This window comes from Melanerpes formicivorus, unplaced genomic scaffold, assembly GCF_026170545.1.
Source record: "Melanerpes formicivorus ecotype bairdi unplaced genomic scaffold, bMelFor1.0.p_v2 SCAF_8, whole genome shotgun sequence".
NCBI classification, from domain to species: domain Eukaryota; kingdom Metazoa; phylum Chordata; class Aves; order Piciformes; family Picidae; genus Melanerpes; species Melanerpes formicivorus.
The window spans coordinates 7,589,838-7,612,118 of NW_027142360.1; the positions used below are offsets into that span (position 1 = coordinate 7,589,838).

The window sequence follows — 22,281 nt, forward strand, 5'->3', positions numbered from 1 at the left end:
ATAAAAATAGAAATGGGTAGATTCAGACTGGATGTCAGGAAGAAATTCTTCCCTATGAGGGTGGTGAGACACTGGAACAGGTTGCCCAGGGAGGTGGTAGAAGCCTCACCCTGGTGGTTTTTAAGGCCAGGTCAGATCTGGCTCTGAGCAACCTGATCTAGTGTGAGGTGTCCCTGCCCGTGGCAGGAGAGTTGGAGCTAGATAAACCTTGTGGTCCCTTCCAACCCTAACAATACTATGATTCTATGATTCTTCTTGCGATTGAAGTGGTCTTTTATCTTTGTTGTCCTGAGTTTAACCTCCCAAAGTTAAAGGGACGAAAAGGGAGAATTTTAACTTGACTGTTCTGCATTAGGTCACCAGTCTTACCAAACCTGAATACTGAAGTCATCTCCTGGGTCTAATCCATTATGGATCAGGCCCATTTAAGTCAATGAGTCATAACCTTTTTGGGAAAAAATTGAGTAACTTCTCTTCAGTTTTTTCAAAGTGAAGATTTAAATTTTGCAAAGTTGACACAACTTCTTGTTCCTATCTTATAATAAAAGTGCTTTAACATTGCTGAAACAAAGCCCAAAGCAAGCCCTTTTGGGTGCCTGAATGCAAACCAAATCACTTTTCTGGCAAGGTACAAAATATTCTTTGTGTTTGTCTAAAGCTGTCAATAAGATGAGAATCCTTGAGCTGCCTTGAACTGCTCTTTCGTGTTGCCGAGGACACTGCTGTTCTTTGTGTGAGAGATCCATGGCAAATTGGTGTGATAAGAAGTGAACTGTCACCAGCAAATAGTTCAGTATCATGCCCACTGGTGAACATAATTCTTCCTGAGTTAAAATAACAAGGCTTTGTACTGGCATACCTTTTAAAGCAGCTGATCAGTGTTAAGAGAGATTTGCATATTGATACTGTTTTTCCATATCTCCTTTTAAAAATTCGAAGCAGTGGTTTTGCCTGTCTGACAGGAAATGTGTCCAGTTCTGGGCTCCTCTGTTTAAGAAGGACATTGAGACACTTGAATGTGTCCAGAAAAAGGCAACGAGAGGCCTTGAGCACAAGCCCTATGAGGAGAGGCTGAGGGAGCTGGGATTGTTTAGCCTGAAGAAGAGGAGGCTCAGGGGAGGCCTTATTGCTGTCTACAACTACCTGAAGGGTGGTTGTAGCCAGGAGGGAGTTGGTCTCTTCTCTCAAGCAACCAGCACCAGAACAAGAGGACACAGTCTCAAGCTGCACCAGGGGAAGTTTAGGCTGGAGGTGAGGAGAAAGTTCTTCATTGAGAGAGTCATTCCCCATTGGAATGTGTTGCCCAGGGAGGTGGTGGAGTCACCATCCCTGGAGGAGTTCAAGAGGGCATTGGACAAGACATTTGGTGCCATGGTTTAGTCATGAGGTCTGTGGTGACAGGTTGATGAACTTTGAGGTCTCTTCCAACCTTGGTGATACTGTGATTCTGTCATTCTGTGAAATGTGAACTTCTCTATGGTTTTAATGCACTATTTCTAGCTGCTTTGAAAATCACTCTCATTGTGTCTTTCTTCACAATTCCCACTTGTCAGTGCATCTTCCTCTTCTACAAACTTCAATCCAGCCTTTCCACATTCTCCATACATTCCCATACTTCTCCATACTTATACAGATTTCCAAACATCTACCTACTTCTCTGTGCTTTTCTTGCCTTCAAAGACATCTTGAACCGTGTGCTGGTACTGATAATTCCTTTGGGTGGCTGGGTTGGGTATTGCACCTCTCTTCTCACACTGGCAGGCTTCACCCCTCAGGAGCTGGTGCCAGGGTTGTGGTTGATGTACCAGCTGGCTGGGCAGTGTAGGGTGGTCTGCACATTGCTGACCCTCTTGGCAGAGCTTCTCTAGCCTATAATTGATCATTTCATTGTTGAAGAAATTAAATGTTTAGTTATTTATATACCTGTATCTGTCCAGGTAAAAGGCACCTTATTACTTGTCTGAAAAGTAATAACTATCAGCACTGCAGGTGATTTCCTTATAATACAGTGATACTTATTTTGTGTTAATTCCATCATCATATAGGACTTCATACTTGGTTTGTAGCAGCACTGTCACAGCACACGTTTCTTAGCTCTCAGCAGGAGTAGTAGCACATCAGGTCTTAATCTTCAAAAGGCCAGGATGTCAGTACTAATGCTGTCTGCTGTGGTTTGTGTGCTAAGAAAGAAGTGATGATTTAAATGGACTGTATTCACACGTTTGCTTTTAAATGTGATTTCAGTGTTTCTCTTGTGACAGTTCAGTAACAGTCCTAGTGCTAGAGTTTCATTGTGCCATCTTATACCTCCAAATTCAGCCTACCTACTCCACTCAGTAGTAGTAAGGGCTTCTGTTGTACTCTCTACTACATTATCACTCATTTCTGCTGGAGCAGATTCAGATGTTCAGCCTCACTAGGGGAATTAACTTTTTTCCTTTTCTTTTTTCATATGTAACCCACAGTTATTTTTTTTCTGCTATTGATACCTACATCCAAGCAGAAAACATAAATCACTGCAGAAAGAGAAATCGTTGTCTATCTGGTTTGCCAGCACAAGCACCAAGGCTTCACAGTCTGTGTCTTTTGTAAATGAGGAGCTGTTAAATTTAGATGTGAATTTGAATCCAAGCTTTCCAAGAACATGGAACTGTTTGGCCTTCATCAAAAAGTGCAGACCCTGTGCCAGATGGTCAAAGTTCAGTATGGTGAGATATTCATGATGCAGAAGTACAGACTGGATCGATCTCTGATTAGAAATGAGAAGCAGCCAGCCTATCATAATTAGGGATATTGTGTGCATTTCTTTATTTTCTTTTCTTTTTTTTCTTTTTTGTAAAATCCAGCACAAGAACTACTCACAACCTCAAAGCCACAAGTTGAAAGTAGGACTTTTCCTACTTTAAAACTATGTACAGGACAAATCAATCACCAGCTTCATGAAAAGCCTGGGTGTGCTCCTGTGTGATCTGCTATAGGTGATCCTGCTCTGGCCGGGGGGTTGGTCTAGATAACCTTTCAAGGTTCCTTCCAGTCTCTAACATATACAGAGAGAGTGATTGCCCATTGGAATGGGCTGCCTGGGGAGGTGGTGGAGTCACCATCATTGGAGGTGCTCAGGAGGAGACTTGATGGAGTGCTTGGTGCCATGGTTTAGTTGTTTAGGTGGGTTGGATTGGTTGATGGGTTGGACATGATGATCTTGAAGGTCTCTTCCAACCTGTTTTTTGAATATTGTTGTTGTTGTTATTATTATTATTATTTATTATTATATTCTGTGATTGCTGAGGTTGCCTAGAAAGTCCTAGAGCCTTTAGCATCTGGTTCACACATTATGAGCCAGAATAGCAGTGGCTGAAAATGGCCATTGACCAGGCATCGACCAATTGTTGTGATCAGCTATTTACCTTTTACCTTGAATCACAGCAGGCAAGTTGTTGAGGGTTTTGTTGTTGTTGTTTTTCTTATTTATGACAACAAAGGCAATGTCAGCCTATGGTATAAACTAACTTAATGTGTCTTTAAGTTGCTTCTTGAAGGTCAAGGATGAAGTAGGTTGGAAGCAGTCCTCAGGGCTTGCCGGTCTGTCAGCTTGTATCTGTGCTATGTGAAAAAAAAGTTAATATTGCAGAAGACATGTAGGGGATAGTAGTTTATTTTTCTTGTAGGTGAATTACTCTTTCTCTCTGGTCTGATCTTCATTGAAATGTTTGTCTGCAAGAGGTAGGGGATTTTCCTGTATAGCACATGTCTGCTGTGCCTTTTGCAGGTCCTGGCTTTAGGTGTTGAAGTCGCTTTTACAACAGAGAACTGATGAAGGATTTGGGTGCTGCAGGTTCCTAACTCTACAGTTGCTTTTCTTGAATGAGTCATAATATCAGAATCCAAAGCCAAGTGTTAAAAACTATTAATTATTTTCACAGAGGAGTTCATTTGTGACAAATTCATGAGAAAGAGTTTGTCACACTAGGTGCTTATTAGGTAGTGTTAGTGTGAATACTTTCAATCAGGAGAACTAAAGTAATGTAAACCACAAGGTCTGATGGAGATGGGGAAAAAAAGTGTTAAAATCTGTCTGAGTTGATTGCAGAGCCAGTTGCTTCACAGCACAGAATTTATCCTTTTCAATAGGCGCAGAATATCTCTGCCTGCTTTTGTCTTCAGTGAAGGCATGTCCATAAAAATGGGCCACAAAATATCATTAGTGTTGTGGTTGCCCAGAGAATTTCATGAGATCTTCCTGCTCCCGTTGCTACACTGTATGCAAAACACAGCCCAAGTTATACATCTGGCTCCTGCAGTCATTTCCCAATCCCTGTCGTAGTTTCACTAAGAACAGACAGAACTTTAAAGATGTGTCTGCAGCTTCACTGATGATTATTTCCTATTCTTTTTATTCTAGTTTTCAACACCTAATGAATAGTTCTTAAAAAGTCACTGAGTTTGCTTTTTTTCAATTTATTCCCTTGATGGCAACTCCATTTCAGCATTTAAAAATATGTTTGACAGTCTCTATAGCAATTCTGTATCTCCCCCCCCTCCAATCTTTTGTCTTAATTTAGAGGCTGCATTTATTTACATGAAGGGTTTAGTGATAGTTAGTAATGCTGTTCTGCTTAATATTGTTAAACAGTCCTTAGTGAAGGACTGAGCTGGATGTGAATCTTTTCATGGGATAATTTTAATATCTATATCTAGAACTTGCTGCTAATTTTGATGTTGCTTCTCAAGTTGCATCCTAAAAGAGTGAGCTGTTTTGAAAGGGAGCAAGTATGGCAGTATATGGCTTCTTTGGCTTTATTCTAGTGTAACTGAGACTGTCGAGCTGATAATGTGGCAAGATTAGTTAGTAAGCAGGAGGCAGAATGCTGATTATTGCTTTCAATGGATCTTTTTTTAACTCATGCTGTGTATTTGGCTGCTTTGGTGTAGTTCACCGTAGAATTCAAATAGCAGGCAATTGGGATATTGGAGCTGTAAATGAAAATGGGTAAGATCACTAGGTATTAATAGATGACATACATTCCTCTGTGGTGTGCACCCCGCATCCCACTCCTGCTGGATCCCAGCTGGTGTTACTGCTTCTCAAGTTGAGACTGAAGACAGTTGTCACTGTTTTCTTTGCAGGAACGCAAACTATCAGCTTCAAGCTACCAATTTGTGACCATCTGATGTACAAATTGAGGAACAATAATGTAAGACAATTGAGGACAGTCTCTGAAGTACAGAATTGTTTTGCTCAGCCTGTGTTATTCAAAGCAGATTTGAGCCCCATTTAGAATCTAATTTTTCCCATCTGTTGTGTTTTAAAGGGAAGTTAGAATTTTTAAAGTTCTGAGTTCAGTTGGAATGGTGTCTACTTTTTAAATAATAAACCCTGACTGTGACTGTGATCTGCTCTATGTCATCGAGTACTTCTTCAGCTTGGAATAGTCGTGGTAGTTTAAAGCTTTTCAGCAGCCAAATCGCGTGGAAAGTCCTGTGGAATTGGGTGACTGAATCCCCAAGGCTCTGCTGAGAGCATCACACTTCAGTGTCAGAGTTTCCATAAGGTTTCCAAGCTGTGACCAACAGCTCTTGGCCAGAACGTTCACCCCATGTTGTCATCTCTTTCTCCTGGTTTCCCTGGATGCTTCTCACACTATGCCTTATGCAGAAAGGCATCACAACTTACTGAATACCTTCATTTGAACTGGGATTTCACCAGGAGCCCAAGGCAGAGCATATGAGCAGCTGGTTCCAGTGTGCCCCTCACTGTTCTTATATGCTGCAGAGTGGTAATGGTGCTACCCATGGCACAAAACCTGGGTGACAACTCTCTGCCTCTTTTTTCTATGTTTTCTGGGGTTTTCCAGCAGCAGCTGGGATCCTTGTGCTGTACTGTGGAAGGAAGAAATGTGGGAAATTAGGTACTGCTTACTACCAGTGGAGTTAGTTAATTTGAAGTCCTTCCTGTCAGGTATAAATGGTGGGGAATTCTGTTGGGTTGGGTTATGTCCAGTAGTTGCATCCATATGGGTGCAGACTTTCCTTGGATGTATGTAGATTGACAGAATGATAGGGGTTCATTATCTGGAAATTGTATAGTCCAACCCCACTGCTCACACAGGTATGTCTAGATCAGGCTGCACAGGGACACATCCAAAGTGGTTTTGAAAATCTCCAGAGAAGGAGACTCTACAAGCTCTCTGGGCGACCTGTTCCAGTACTCCATCATCCTCAAAGTAAAGAAGGCTTTGAATCTTGCCAAATCGAATCGTCCCACTCCTTGGGATGATCTCTGCATGTATCTTTTTGGTTTGTTGCTCAGTTGCCAATAACCACAAAGAGATTTTCTTTCAGTGCATGTTACAACTCTGGGAAAGCTTGCTAGGTGACCTGAAAGCAAGTACTGATAGTTACCTTTTAGAGTTACAGATGGCACCAAAACTGCTTAGGAATAAAATGGATTCATTTCTTTCTCTCTCCCACTCCTCTCTTTTTCTCCCTCTTACTTAAATTCTTAATACTTATCAGTGGAAACCTTGAAGCCGTGCTTTCCTGAGGTCATGTCGGTGTGTTTATTGCATATGAAATGCAAAAGCATATTGAGTTTTATTTGAAATGCTAATCTGTGAGGTAGGCTTCCCTCTGAACAGCTGTGGCCCATCCAGGGAGGTGCTCACCCAATCCTGGGCACTGAAGAGAGGAGCAATCATTGTGGTGGTGCTGTCAGTGCTATTACCATAACATAATAACAAGAGGGAAGAATAATTGAGGTGTAAGTCTGAGGTGCAGACTGACTAAGTAGAGTTTGGATTAAAAGTGATGCTTTACCCTTAGGCTGCTGAGCACAGTACACAAGGCCACGTGAGCGGTGTGAGGAGGTGTGCGCGCACTTAGGGCAGGAAGCATCCTCAGGCAGTTTGATTTCTGACAAAGCCACAGAGATCATGTAAAGCCAGCTTTGGCTTTGTTTTTCCCAGGGGCTGTATAACTAGATCTGGACTTACCAGAACAGGGAAAGCAAAAGGCCTTATTGCACCTTCAGTGCCTGCTGCAAATTGAACAGTACCCGTTAACTAAGAGTTTTTAGCATGGATAAACAGACAGTGCTGTTGTAAATGTCTGGACGATTCGCTCAAGCTCAAGTAATTCACCTCAGGCAAATACCTGGCAGCGTACTTTTCAGTCTGATCCCTTATCTCAACAAGGCTATCACAAACTGAAAGGTCCTGTAGTGGAAGAAGTTTAGTCAGCTGTAGCTATGAGCTTTGTGAATGGTGTCAACAAAGGCAGAGGTGCAGAACATGGTGGTGGCAGCTGCAGCCCCAAACGAAGTGTGCTATAAACCATGAAAAATTCCATAGGTCTTAAAAGAAAGAAGAAAAAGGTATTTCTTTCTCAAACCAGTGCCTCTTTCTTAAAGGCTGCCAATTAAATATTTGCAAAGTTTGTGATCACTCTGAATAGATTAAATGTCAGTGCCATTCAAGAATGACATTTTCATCCTTGTTTTCTGAAGAAAGTGTGCTTGAATGCTCATGCTGTCTATGTTGCAGATGGGAGGCAGCATCAGAGATCACAGAATCATAGAATGGTTTGGGTTGGAGAGGACCTTAAAGATCATCTAGTTTCAGCCCCTTGCCATGAGAAGGAACACCTTCCACTAGATCAGGTTGCTCAAGGGCTCATCCAGCCTGCCCTTGACCACTTCCAGGGAGGGAACATCTATGACCTCCCTGGGCACCCTGTTCCAGTGTCATACCACCCTCAGTGTAAAGAATTTCTTCCTAATCTCATCTAAATCTGCCCTTCTCAAGCTTAAGGCCATTCTCTCTCATCCTGTCACTACAAGCCCTTGTAAAAAATCCCTTCCCTGCTTTCTTGTAGGCCCCCTTCAGGTGCTGGAAGGCTACTCTAAGGTCTCCCCAGAGCCTTCTTTGTTGTAGGTGACTGTCACTTTAACACAGTGTGAGATTATGGAGAGAGTCCAGTATGAGTCTGGTCATCAGAAGGCACATAGACCCCTGCATGGCTGCTTCCTGTCGCTGAGGAAAGGGAACATTGCATTACAATGAGTGCTGAAGGGACAAAGAAATATAACTCTTCAGTGAGCCCCATTTCAGTAGATCTTCTGTTTGCAGAACCACTATTAAAAATTTCTTCTGGCAGTGCTGTGATCCTTGGACTCCAGCGTGTGTGCTGGCAAGTGCTCAGGCTACAGACACACTGCCTATGGCAGTCGTGGTATTTCCTGCTCTGCAGCTTAGAGCTCAGTGTAATTGTTACCAGGAAGGTCTGCTTTGTTACAGTGGTGCCATCCCAAATGCCACAAAACCGGGGTCAAAACCATAAATATTATGGCTCACATAGACTCTTCCCTCATTAGGGGTTCATCTTTTGTGCTTCGGTGTCTGTTGTACAGTTATGTGGCTCTGGGTGCACAAAACAATCACCAGCAAAATTGGTGATTACATTGATGAATAGGAAAAGGTTCCTTTGATCCATGTGATGAGACAACAGGAAGGTTCTATTTTCAGTCATGCCAAAGAATATGTTTTACAGAGCTTTGGCTGGTCTACCTCCAGCGGAAATGCTGTGCTTCATTAAGGTGGAGAAAAGCTTCTCATAAATGTCCTGTGTACTTGCAAGAGAAGAGTAAACCTCAAGACTTGCGCTAATATGAAACAAGATTAACATAAAAATATGAAGTCTCATTAAGACTCCAGTTCTACAGCTTCAGATACAGAAAAGCAAAGTATCAAGGAGTTTTATGTGCACTTTTCTTTTCTCCTTAGTCATTCAGTGAAAGGTGGAGCAGTTACGTCTCTGGCGCCTTGAAAATGATTCATCATTTCCATAGAAGCCAATTCATGTTTATCCTTCAAATCACTCTGTGGAGATTAAAATAATGGAGAATTATATTTGCTTTTAATTTTGTTTCCAGACAGCTTGGCCTGAGCGTTCATGATGTGACTTGGAAACTGTATCAGATCGTGATTTATTGTTGCTTGTAATTGTGTGAAGATTGAAGATATGCTGGATGCTGCTTTGTTCCTTTTTTTTTTCCCTTCTCCTTGCCTCCCCCATTCTTCCGCTTACAGTGCTCTTGAGTGTGGCACAGCGTCTTTGCCATCAGTACTTTTCCTTGGACAAGCCACAGCAAATGGAGATTTTATTTTACCCCTAACATGAACGCTGTGTGAAATGAGCTGTGGTTTGTGCTTTTGGGGTTTGGGGTTTTTTCTTTCTTCTAATTTTTATTTATGCTCAAGTTTTCACTCTTTTTGTGTTGTCATGCTAATCATCCTTTCACATAGAGTGGAGAGTTCAGCTGTATGAGTTCAGTTTTATGAGAATCACATGCAAAACATCAATGAGGGAGCAGACTTTCATTTGCAGTAAGGAATCTGTTAAGTACAAGGATGTTAGATCTGCTTCATTGGTGGCTCAACCCTTTCTTAACCAGGAACATTTAATAAACTCAGTTTATCTATCAGGCCTCACAGGTGAAGGACTTTGTTATTCCTATTTTCTCCTACACAGTTGTATCTGTTTTTCTACTTACTGAGTAAAAAGCTATTCTTAGATTTTTATGCATGATATAATTCAATGGAGGAAAATGACTGGGATTTTGTGAAATGAAATATTTCGAGTCTGCAGGAGGTTATTTTGAAAGTGGTGGGTTGTTTTTTTTTTACAGCCTTGTTACAAAATCCCAACCAAACTATTCAAACTTAAAAATTTACCAGAACATTGTTTTCATATTGCATTTAGGAGTGTTCCCTGAGGATAAGTTTCCTGCCTTGATAAAAACTGTCTGTGTGATGATGGGACATGATACTTGTGATTTAATCCTGCAGTTGCAGCAGTTTGGTCACTTCTTGGTACACAAAAGTTTTCTTGCAAATTCCCAGTAAGCTCCCACCCTGTGCAAACTTAGTTGGTTCTGTGAGCTATGCTTGTCTGTTCCCAGCCTCTAATGCATCCTGCTGTGATCTGGCCGTCTTCCTTTTCATATAAGGTCTTCAAAGGAAAACACTTTATTTCTGTACGTAAAAACAAGTCTCCAAACATTCAGCAAGTGCATTTGGGGCCAGTTAAGAGTTTCAGGTGGTGCCACAACCTAAAACATTCACTTGAATGTCAGTTTAAAACATAAATAACTGTGAAGGGGGGAGAAGAAAGCAAAGAACCAGCTAGTTTTAAGTGTTGTAAGGGATTCACTCCTTACATTAGTTATCAATGAATACATTTAGTTGATCTTGTTTTACTTTTGTTTCCAGCCTGTTTGCTTTCTCATTCTCATGCCCCAGAGCATTTCAGTTTTAGTCACTGCATGACATTGCTTAAATCAGAGTTGGAATGAAGTCACAAAGTGAGCAGTAAGCCAATCCAAAATTCATGAGAGGAAACTGCATAGCATAGACTGGTAAATGAATACTGGGCAGTGTGAAATTAAATTCACCTTAGCTCTTTGTGTTTTCTGTTTTGTTTTATCAAGTTAGTTGTTTGTTAGTATCGGTTGCAAACATGTTACTCATGCCTCTGTTCCCAAGTATCCAGCCTCTGAGTTTTGATGAGTTATTTGGAAAGAATCCAGATCAGTTCATGCAGAGGCTATGCACATTAGAAAACTACTTGCAAAGTCTGAGCATGGATTTTGTATGCATTTTGACCCTAAAAAAACCTACTGTGTGTTTATCACAGAATCACAGAATTGTCAGGGCTGGGAGGGATCTCAAAGGTCATCCAGTTCCAAGCTCCTTCCATGGGCAACGACACCTCACACTAGATCAGGTTGGCCAGAGCCACATCCATCCCGACCTTAAAACTTCCAGAGATGAGGCTTCCACCATCTCCCTGACCAACCTGTTCCAGTGTCTCACCAGCCTCATGGTGAAGAACTTTTCCCCACCATCTAATCTGAGCCTACCCACTTCTAGTTTTGCTCCATTCCCCCTAGTCCTACCAACACCCGACACCCTAAAAAGTCCCTCACCAGCTTTCTTGTAGGCCCCCTTAAAATACTGGGAGGCCACAATAAAGTCTCTTGGGGGCCTTCTCCAGATTGAATAACCCCAGCTTTCTCAGTTTGTTTCTGCAGAATACAGACTATAGATGTTATATGTGCCTATATGCATACGTACAACTGCATCAATCGAAAATTTTCAGCAATTCATTGCCTTGCATAAATCTTTATATTGTTTCACATCATATGATGCATTTGGTGAAGAAACCCAGATTTTCTTGCTCTTCAGGGAAACACATTTTAGTTTTCCTGAGAAATGGTTTGCAAAACATACACAATTCTCTACTGTTTTGTGGTAAAGAATCTAAAAAGAAAGTATTTTCATGCATTCAGTTTGTAACTGGTTTTCAAAAATAACAATTTAAATACCTGTAATTCTATCTAGTCAGAGCACTCAGTACTCAGGCTGCTTGAAAAAGAAACTTTTCCTGTGTGCAAGTTCTGTGCAATTCAATTACAACCTAAATACTGTGCCAGCTTAGGATGTGGTTTTAATGACTGAGATCAGTCGATTAGAGCAGTGCTTACCACCTTCTGCTTCTTTCTTCAACAGGAATTTCATGTTACTCTCTTCTCCTTTCACATATGTTGCCATTCTAAGCGTAGTAAGCATTATCAAGTAGTTCAACCAATACTGTATCTAAGATATATATGTGTTGTTTAAAGCAACTCACTACAATGCAGTGATGTCTTTGAAATAGCATTTAAAGTGTTTTCCCTTTGAAGTACGGTGCAATGTAGTCTGCCTCATTGCACAAATTGGTAACTGTAGGTCTTTTGTGGTGCTCCTGAATGGGCTGTGCTGGCTGGATATATGTCTCATTTCGGCCCTGGCGAGGGACACTCAGCAGTCACCTCCTCACAAGCATGAAGCTGCCGTCTGGGCATGCTCCATGTGGGCAGGATGGATGGATGTGTGGGTTTCATGTGAGGTGTCAGTTGAAAGCGTTAGATTCTCTGGTGGTGCCCTTTGATTAAAAATGCAAAAAGTGCTGTCACCCTGCTGTATGAAGAACACATTATGCAGAGGCTAAGGTGGTATCTTGTGTGTGATTGCCAAGCTCTGAGGCCTTCTGCAGATACAAGGCACCCTTCCAGGAGGGAATTGTTTCACTTCCAGTGATTTGTTCTGGTGGGGCATGGGCTGCCAGCAGTGTTACTGCATGTTGTATGTATAAGCACCTAAGTCAATTTAACTACAGGCTGTCCTTCACTATGAGGTGCAGACCCAACTCAGCAAGGGATGATGCAGACCCAGTGTGGCTTTCCTCTTCCTGGGCCATATGTCCCCAGCAATGCCTGGGGTCTGAGTTGGATAAATCTGCAGGGTCCCAGAGTCAAAAACAGGGGTCACCAAGTTGTGACCAGGCATCCCAAAAAGTCAGAAGCCAAGCAGGAGAAATTCACCATTGAGAAGAGAAGAACTGTCCCTCTCCCCACTTGGTACTAATCATGGAAAACAATGCTGGCTGCTTTGCAAAATATTAGTACTGCTGCACAAAATCTGGGCCTCTGATTATGGCTCACTGAGTCAGACTTGTTTACTTCATTGAAGTATTAATATGTGTCTCTGATTGGCAGTCAACAGCTCGAGGCTTCAGGCTTAATAGAATTTCAAACTATAGATTATGCAGTTATGCTGGAAATATGAGCCTTCTGTCACAATTTGAATGATGTATTCTCCCTCACTCCCCTTTGGTCTGTTTTTCAGGGCTGAGGTTAAGATAGATCACTAATTCCTTCCATCCCTTGTCTTTTAATTTAAGAACTTATTTTTTCTTTTGGCATCTGCCAGAATCTTCTGCATGTACTCCTGAAAGGCTGAGCAATGAAAGAGCCATTAAATTAACTTCAGCCATTCGGGTTTTTTTCAGTAGAATGAAATAGCACTTCAGTATCTCAAACTGTTTCTGCTCTATTTGATTTCATATCATGACAGAGAAATGAAATGTGGGAAGAATGTTGACTTGCTGGAGCCTGCCCAGGGAAAGGCAATCAAGTTGGTGAGGGGTTTGGAACACAAGCCCTATGAGGAGAGGCTGAGGGAGCTGGGGTTGCTTAGCCTGGAGAAGAGGAGACTCAGGGGTGACCTTATTGCTCTCTACAACTACCTGAAGGGAGGTTGTAGACAGGCGGATGTTGGTCCCTTCTCCCAGGCAGCCAGCACCAGAACAAGAGGACACAGTTTCAAGCTGTGCCAGGGGAGGTTTGGGCTGGATGTTAGGAAGAAGTTCTACACAGAGAGAGTGATTGCCCATTGGAACAGGCTGCCTGTGGAGGTGGTGGAGTCACCATCATTGGAGGTGTTCAGGAGGAGACTTGACAGGGTGCTTGGTGCCATGGTTTAGTTGCTTAGGTGTGTTGAATTAGTTGATAAGTTGGATGTGATGATCTTGAAGGTCTCTTCCAACCTGGTCTATTCTAGTCTAGGCTAGTCTAGTCTAGTCTAGTCTAAAGAAGCTGGTTTTCTAAAGCATGAGAGGATGGTGAGTGAGAAGGCCAGTCTTCTAGTCCTGCAGCTTATGTATGTGTTAGCAAGAAGTAACACAGAAGGAGTGGGTCAGTGGAGTGAAACAGCTGTTGCCGGGGGAATGATGTCAACACTATGCATCTGGGAAGACAAGGGGAAGAAGTTCAGCTATACTTAGCTAAAATACCACTTTCCTCAGAAATACATTTCTACTGTTTGCAAAGCTTTTTCTGAGAGTGAAGCAGTGTCAAGCTCTGTTATGCTGGTTTTAGATGTATTGCGAGGTCTGTAAATACTGTCACTGGTGAGTCACTGCTGGCCAAGACCTTAATCACTCTTCTGCTAAGCAGTCTACTCAATTCTCCATGCTATGTATTTGTCACTATAAGAAACCTGTAGGTTCATTTCACAGGTAGGATTTCTCCCTTTGGAAAACTGTCTATCTTAGATTTTTGTAAGAAATACCTGAAAACAGGCAGTACAGAAATCTCCTGGAATGGCAGAATTGAGCTTATGTGTCAGAAACACAACAAAGGAGAAAGATTCCTCACAGAATGTATGGTGGTTTCTAGCGCACCAACATGTGAGGCTGAAATGTCACAGCTGCGTTGAACATTTGTATGCCTTCTGCTTTTCTAGTTGTTCTACCTCTATGTACATCCTGGCTCACTGCTCTTTTAGTAGATTGTAAAGATCCTCAGTCCTTTTTCAATCGTATCATATAGCTCTCAATTCACAGACTTTACAACTTTCCTGCTTTTGGCAATTGACTATTTATTTTAGTGCTAATATATTCATAGATTCATAGAATGGTTTAGGTTGGAAGGGGCCTTGAATATCATCTGGTTCCAACCGCCCCTGCCATGAGCAGGAGCACCTTCCACTAGACCAGGTTGCTCAAGGCCTCATTCAGCCCGGCACTGAACACCTCCAGGGAGGAGGCATCAATGATCTTGCTGGGCAATTTGTTCTAATTGCTGGAGAAGAGGAGGCTCAGGGGTGACTTCATTGCCCTCTACAACTACCTGAGAGGTGGTTGTAGCCAGGAAGGGGTTGGCCTCTTCTCCCAGGCAACCAGCACCAGAACGAGGGGACACAGTCTCAAGCTGCGCCAGGGTAGGTTTAGACTCGAGGTGAGGAGGAACTTCTTCACCGAGCGAGTCATTCGGCATTGGAACGGGTTGCCCAGGGAGGTGGTTGAGTCATCGACCCTGAAGGCTTTCAAGGGGAGATTGGACGTGGCGCTTGGTGCCATGGTCTAGTCATGGGGTCTGTGTTGATAGGTTGGACTCAATGATCCTCAAGGTCCTTTCCAACCTAAGTGATACTGTGTGATACTGTGATAATGTCTCACCACCCTCACTGTGAAGAATTTCTTCAAAATCTCCAGCTTAAATCTGCCCTCCTCAAACTTCAAACCATTCCCTCTCATCCTATCACTACAAGCTCTTGTAAAAAGACCCTTCCCAGCTTTCTTGTAGGCCCCCTTTGGAAGGCTGCTCTACGGTCTCCTTGGACCTTCTATTCTCCAGTCTGAACGGCCCCAGTTCTCTTAGCCTGTCCTCACGGGGGAGGTTCTCCAGCCCTCTGATCATGTTCATTGCCTCTGGCTTTTAGGACAGATGGTACTTGGAGCTGCTGAATGTTGAGAAGTTCTGGATTAACTCAACTATGCTTTTAGTTTGCCTTACATGTATAGGTTGCCTTAGTCACAGTTGGTTTGCAGTGTGCCATTATAGATCCATTATATACATGTACTTGGGAAGGTTGTGTAAGATTTGCCAATGATATGAACTGCTCTTTGGTGTTATTTCTGCTTGCTCATCACTTTAGTTAATGTCTTTTCCTGAATAATACATGTAAAGTAAGTATATATTTCAAACCCAAGAGAAAGTAAGGACCATCTGAATTTGTTATACAATTCATTAACTATTTTCATCATTTCTGCCTGAATCAAAAAACGGATTGGAAAATGCACTTTTGACTCCATTTCAATTTTGGCATATCTGCCCAGTACACAGTTGCTTGGAGGAGAATGTTTTTGCCACTGTAGCAGAATTCCATTTTTTATTAGCATGGAGATATTTTAAAATCTCAGCATATTCTGGGGCTTAATTTTATTCATCTAAGCATAGGCATTGAACATTAGTTGTTCTAGCTGCCTCACTAGTTAATAGAAAGTCATCTCTCAAGAGAGACTCCTCCCACTCTAAGCTATGTTGTCTCCAAAATTGTTTGTGCAAATAGCCTCTGGCCACTGACTGTGTCTCAGTAGGGAGCCTGAACAATTCATTCAGATGGGTTAAGTCAGCTGCAGATGGTGAAAGCTATGAAATCAAGATATGATGAAATTCCATGCTCTTTGTGGACTGAGCACTGTGCCTGATGATAGCTCTATTTGGCATGATTCTCCTCATTTAAAGAATTATTTCATATTATTGTTTTATCCAGTCTGTGAGTAATTGCTTCAACAAAAGTTGTGGAGAGAGCTCACCACAACTTTAGACACTGCTCAGCAGGTTGTTCACTTCTATCATCTCACATGTATTTCTTTTGTCTTCCTTAGTCTTCTGGTACCAGTATCACTGTGGATATCGCTGTCATGGGAGAAGCACATGGGCTCATTACAGACCTTTTGGCTGATCCTTCACTGCCCCCCAATGTGTGCACTTCACTGAGAACAGTGAGCAACCTGCTCAACACACAGTTAACCTTCCAGGCCATCCACAAGCCAAGGGTGAACCCTTTGGTGTCCTTCAGTGAGAACTACACCTGCTCTGACTCAGAGGAATGTCCGGAGAAAGGAGAGAAACTAGCTATTCCCAAGGTAAGTATTGGACGCTGGTACCTTGTAAATTGGCTGCCCTAAAGGGAGAGTACTGGACTACTGGGAGATGTCACCAGGCTGCTTTTTTCTGTTTGCTTCAGATGAACATTTTGTGCACTAATCATACTCTACTATGAAAAGACAGTTGAGTAGGCTGTTGCTTGAATAGTAAGAGAATTCCTGTGTGTCTTAATTCATGGTCAGGTTAACTTTGGTTCAAGTACATTTAGAAGATGATGTTCAACGTAGAATAGCTCACATAGACAGCATTCACATTTCATCACAGATGTTGGTTGGAGCTTAACAGAAAAGAAATGTTAGCAAGCAGAGCAAGCAAAAGCCTTTCGGCATTCAGACTCACAAATGTGCTTCATTGCTTCTTACCGAAAAATTTCCCTCCCACTCAAAAGATTTGACCCCCTGCATGAGGAGTGACTACCCTAGCCAGTGAGCAGTGGGGTACTAAGTAGTACTATGAGGGGCCTTTTTGCCCTCTTTAAAGGCTGGAATTTGAAATTCTATATGAATTTCAGTCTCTTCTTTCTTCCTTTAGCTAGAGATGTGCAACCTGTACAAGTCAATGAAAAGTCTCTACTGGTGACCTCCAGGTGCTTTGGATCAAGATTAAAATGTTGAATACCAAGCAAACAAACAAGATCACCACAATATTAGCATGACAAATGTTGTGAGCTCATGAGAAGTAGTCTTGACAAGAAAAATAAGACCAAACAAAGAAAAAGTATATGTATCTCTGTGTATTATTGCCGTGATGGATGGCTTTATGGATGCTTAGAAATCCAACAGGAAATAACCAGTGTAAACCACCCACATCTAGAAAGTGAACAGCTAGGAAGAAAACAACATCTTTGAAGTAGTTTGAATTGTAGATTTGTTGGTGATTAGCAGTCCTGTAAGGCTTACATTTCACTTTTGAAACTTAACCAAGAGACTTCTGCAATCTTCCTTGTAAAGTTAAATACAGACAGAGTGAGTTGCACAGGCAAATACTTTTGATTTTTAGCAGTTCAGTTGGTGCAGCCAGCACTCATTCCAGCATTCCTGGCATCTGAATTGCAACACTTGTACTTCTTTCTTTAATATATTTTAATATCATGATAATTATTGCTCTGCTTGCCCATGTAGCAGCTGTGTATACGAAATGGATGTTCACAGGGTTTGAAGTGCACTTTCCAGCCTATTTTAGTGCACATATCTGTGATGGCTGTAGTCTAGGCTCTGAGGGGAAAAGTTAAGTGGAAGAACACTGCCATCACATGAGCAAACACAGTGAACAAATAACCATTTGCTGTTGCATAATACCTGGTGAGGAGAAGAGAAATGAAGGATGAAGAAATGAGCTAATGCTGCAAAGAACTAATCTGACTGAAGAATTCACTGACCTAAAAGTATTATGGTTCATAAAACTAATAGTTTGCAGCCCTTTGTTTAAGTGCCTAAATACAGATCCGAGGTCTTTACCTTAAAGCATCTGACACTAAGCATTTTGGGTAAGGGAATAATATGCTACCATATTTATTCGTAAGTCTGAGCTTCAGAACCAGAAGTGTCTTCCATCTTCTTGTATCTGTTAACCCTCTGGAAAAGGCAAAATTCTGCATCACAAACATATTTGTGTTAGTTCTTAACTACAAACACTTCGTGAGATCTACAAAATAAACATTTTACCGAAGTATAGCATCTGCAGCAGTGGGTCTGGATCCACAAAGACTCTGTCTCATCATCCTTTATTATCTCTGCCTTCAAACATTTGGAAAAACAGTATGAGTCTTGTTAAGTAGACAAAAGGAAGAGTCAGGTGAAATTGAAATGCAGGCTACTCTAGAAAAATCTGCTGTGAACAGTGATGTTTTCTCTAAGCTTTTCAGGAGACATCATGTCCCAGAGCATGAAAGTTTAATGTCAGTGGATGATCTTTGGACTGGATAGATAGAGCAGGGAAAAAAATTGGAGCTCCCTGCCCTTATTTTCCTTACAGCCTTTCTTGCCTTGAATCTCTGATTCTGGGCATTCATGACAGCTTAAATCACAGAAAGGTTGAGGTTAAAAGCATGTCTGTTGATCATCTAGTCCAGTTTGGAGATCATCTAGTCCAGTCCCTCAGGTAAAGTACCTCGAGCCTTGAGCAGATTTCTCTAGGCTCAGACTAGAGAAGGTTGCTCTGGCGGATGTCCAACTGAATTTTGAGTATCTCCATGGATGTAGACTCCACAGCCTCTCTGGGCAAGCGTCCTCACCACAAAACTATTCTCTTGCACATAAATGTCATTTCTTGCATTTCAATCTTTGCCCCATTGTCTCTTTCCTGTCCTTGTCCTTTCACTGGATACCACTGGAAAGAGCTTGGCTCTATGTGCTCTTTACACATTCCCTTCATGTATTTTTATATACATTTTCAAGATCTCCCCTGAGCCTTTTCAGTATGAACAATCCCAGCTCTCTCAGCCTTCCTTTTATGAGAGAGATTCCAGTCCCTCAGTCACCTTTTTGGCTCCATTGATTTAAGTGCCTTTTGGCCACATCAAATAAGATCAAACATTTTAAAGAGCACAACCAGCACTGGCTGACTCCTGTGAGAGCTCCAAGTGTTGAGCATCTGTGGCTACAGGGCTGTGGATATGTAGGGGTTTTTTAACCTTGAAATAAGGAAGATGACACAGATCCTCCAAGAATTTAATGCACTGACTATGTTCATTCGAACAGAAGGTAGTCATCATAATACCTGGGAGAATCCAGATATAAGATACCTCACTAGATGCTGTCAGGCAAAATTAATCAAATGTAAATGTTTTTCTTCTGCATGTTTAAAGTTTTGGTAAGCCTATATAAACTCTAAGGAACTGATATCTCTCTAGCGCTTACGGAGAAGTTTGCCTCCAGGACTGCTGAGACGAGTGTCCTCTACTTGGACCACAACAACATCAGCCACAGGATTGCCTACACTGGAGCCAGCTCCAGTGAGACGGGATCGCAGTGCCAGCATCAAACCTCACGAATCATCTTCATCCAGGTTACAAATTACTTCCTCTCTGTTTAGGCATTTTTCTTTGGTTCCATGTGATGATGTCATAGAATCATAGAACTGTTAGGGTTGGAAGGGACCTCAAGGATCATCTAGTTCCAATCCCCTTCCCCTGGGCAGGGACCCATTATATAGATACTATATATATATAGGGACCCATTATATAGATATAGATATTTTATATATATATAAAATGTCCCTCATTATAAATGCTGACTTTAAAGCCTGTCAGAGCTACCTCTTCATGTTTCTCTAAATTGAGTTGCCAAAGAAGTGACTTTCCCAATTTTAACCAGGTTATGCCAGAACTATTTCCTATTAGTGAAAAACAAAAAATTGAAAACTAAAATCTACTTATAGTAGTAAAGTGCAGAATTGCACAATAAAATTGGAAACAAGCCAAGATATCTCTTTAAAGTCTTCCTGCTATGCAGCATTTTTTCCCAGCTGCTGAACAACACTGCTAAGAATGCACTTAGTGGTGTGGACCTGTCATTAGACCAGCTCGTAAAACACTTCTCCATTCCCTGGATGCTAACTTTCTGAGCACAAACCCTGATTTTCAGTGGATGTTCCTAAAACACAGAATTTCATGTTTTTTCTCTCTATAGAAACAGAGTCTCTTTAGACCACACATCTCATGTGTATGCACTCAATTCCAGAATAGAAGAAGTGCTTAGGGCTCCCTGCATGAACTCGTGTCAATACAATGCCATCAATAGATGGTAAATACAAAACATCGAGTTAGATAAGTTAAAAAGTGATTCAGCGGAGAGAAGAAATTAGATTTGTTACCACCAGGGCAAAATGGGGAAAAAAAAGTATAGTCTAAGAGCAAAATTAGAAAAGAAGATTGGCTAGTAGAAGCTGAAAAGCAAAGCTGAAAATGGACTGGGCACTGAAAGGTTTTTCTTGCAGGATGGTTGCTGTGCTTTACCTGCTTTTAAGCACTGCAGTGGAATGCTGCTTTCCTGCTGACCACAGAGTTTAGCTTCTGGGATTCAGAATGTCAACTGTTTCCTTTAATTAAAAGACTTTTACTGATTTGCCACAAGAAGGTGATATAGCTAGCTGTTTTGTTGGGGTGCAGACTGAGTGCCCACTTCTACTAATGATTTATTTATTTACTTACCCATTTAAGTTGCCCCATATTTTGATGGGTTTTGTAGGCAGGTGCTGGTACTGAGAGAGTCACAGCTCTTAAGCAATAATTATTAAAGCCTTGAAATTAATTTCAGCAAAATCACTGGAATGATTGTACATTGTTTGTTTGTTTTGCCTGGAAGACTTCTAGATTCAATCATGACATGTACACTTTAAGGTTATGTTCATACAGTGCAGCACTAGATGTCCCTGACATAAGAGAGACATGGACCTGATGAAGTTGGGTCCAGAGGAGGGTCACAAAGATGATCTGAGGACTGGAGCACCTCTCCTGTGAAGACAGGCTGAAAGAGTTTGGGCTGTTCAGCCTGGTGAAAAAACCTTATAGCAGTATTTCAATATGCGAAGGGGATCTACAGGGAGGCTGGGGAAGAACTGTTTAGAAGGGCTCGTAGTGATAGGACCAGGGGCAATGGTTTGAAACTGGAGCAAGGTAAATTTAGGTTGAACATAAGGAAGAAGTTCTTTACAATCAGAATGGTGAAACACTGGAACAGGTCGCACAGAGTTATGTCTCCCTAGAGGCATTCAAGATCAGACTTGATGTGGCCCTGGGCAGCCTGATGTAGTTGGAGGCCTCCCTGCTGACTGCAGAGGGGTTGAACAAGGTGACCTTTGAAAGTCCCTTCCAACCCAATGCAATCTGTGAATCTGCAATGAGGTTTGCATAGGCTGAGGAATCTACATGCTCAGCTCAAAATTTAGTTCCAGTTATCTAAAGTCTTCCAGAGTTACCCAGGAGTGCCCTAGTTCTCACTGTTCTGAAGAGACAGGGTTTTATGTTATGGCTATGGTTCCTCATGACTGACTACATCAGTTAGGTATTCCCTGCTCACTCTTACTCATTTTCTTTTTCTCAAGAACTGATCCCTGAGCCATTATCAAAAAAAGTCATTCCAGTCAGCCAGCAGCTGACTGGTTTAGGGCATTTGCAAAAGACTACCCTAATAAAGTTGCTTTTCTGCTTGAGGGCTTTCAGACCTAAATACCTTGAATTTGGGGACTTCCATGCTGCCAGATAGCCTGACCTGAGCTTCATTTAATACTCCATAGGAGCTCTGCCAGACAGTCCAGGAGCAGCCCGTGAATAAAAGAATTGAATAGACGCTTGTCTTGTAGGAATAGCACTTGTCTGCAAGGAGAGAGGTTTGGGTCCCAGGCACTATTAATCATGATATGTTGCATAGCTATTTCAGCAAGATTTCTGGTTTTCTGGCTCCATGAACATTTTTCTATTCCAGTCAGAAAGGAGTAGAGCCTTCAAAGGAAGGGAAGAGGCCAGTCAGTCATGCAGTCCAGTAGTTACAGTGCCACACTGTGAAAATAAAGTTCAGGTCCCCTCCTCACCTCAGCAAGAGCTACCATTTTAGAGCTGGTGGGTGAGAGGAGAGCGTGGACACAGGCTTTGCCATGGGGAAAGGAAAAGCAAAGAAAAAGCATCAATTTCAAGAAAAAAAAATTCAGAGCTTTGATATCAGAAGATTCAAATATTTTTTTCTGCCATTTAAAATTTCAGGCTGATAATGGAGAAAAAGATAGGACCTCAGAAGGCCAAACATTACCAGTGTTTGATGTTAGACAGTGTGGGTGAATGCAACCCTAGAGAACTGCTTTGGCCAGCCTTTCTTCCAGATACTTACACCCTTCCCGTAGAGGAGCCTCCTGTGCAGCACACTGAGGTGCTCAAGACAGCCTGCAGAGTACACTGAAAGTCTGGTGGAAGAAAAATACATGGTTAGCCAATGTTTGCTTGTGAGGAGTCCCAT

The 22,281-nt window shown here is 41.9% G+C and overlaps 1 protein-coding gene across 1 annotated transcript in view; it reads left to right on the forward strand.

The window, feature by feature from the left end:
* Nucleotides 1–22,281, forward strand: part of PDE3A (phosphodiesterase 3A) — a 279,933-nt gene that overhangs the window by 213,950 nt on the left and 43,702 nt on the right. Inside the window, 2 exon segments of the mRNA XM_068141913.1 lie at nt 16,051–16,311; nt 19,185–19,339. Coding sequence (XP_067998014.1) covers nt 16,051–16,311; nt 19,185–19,339 — 416 coding nt within the window.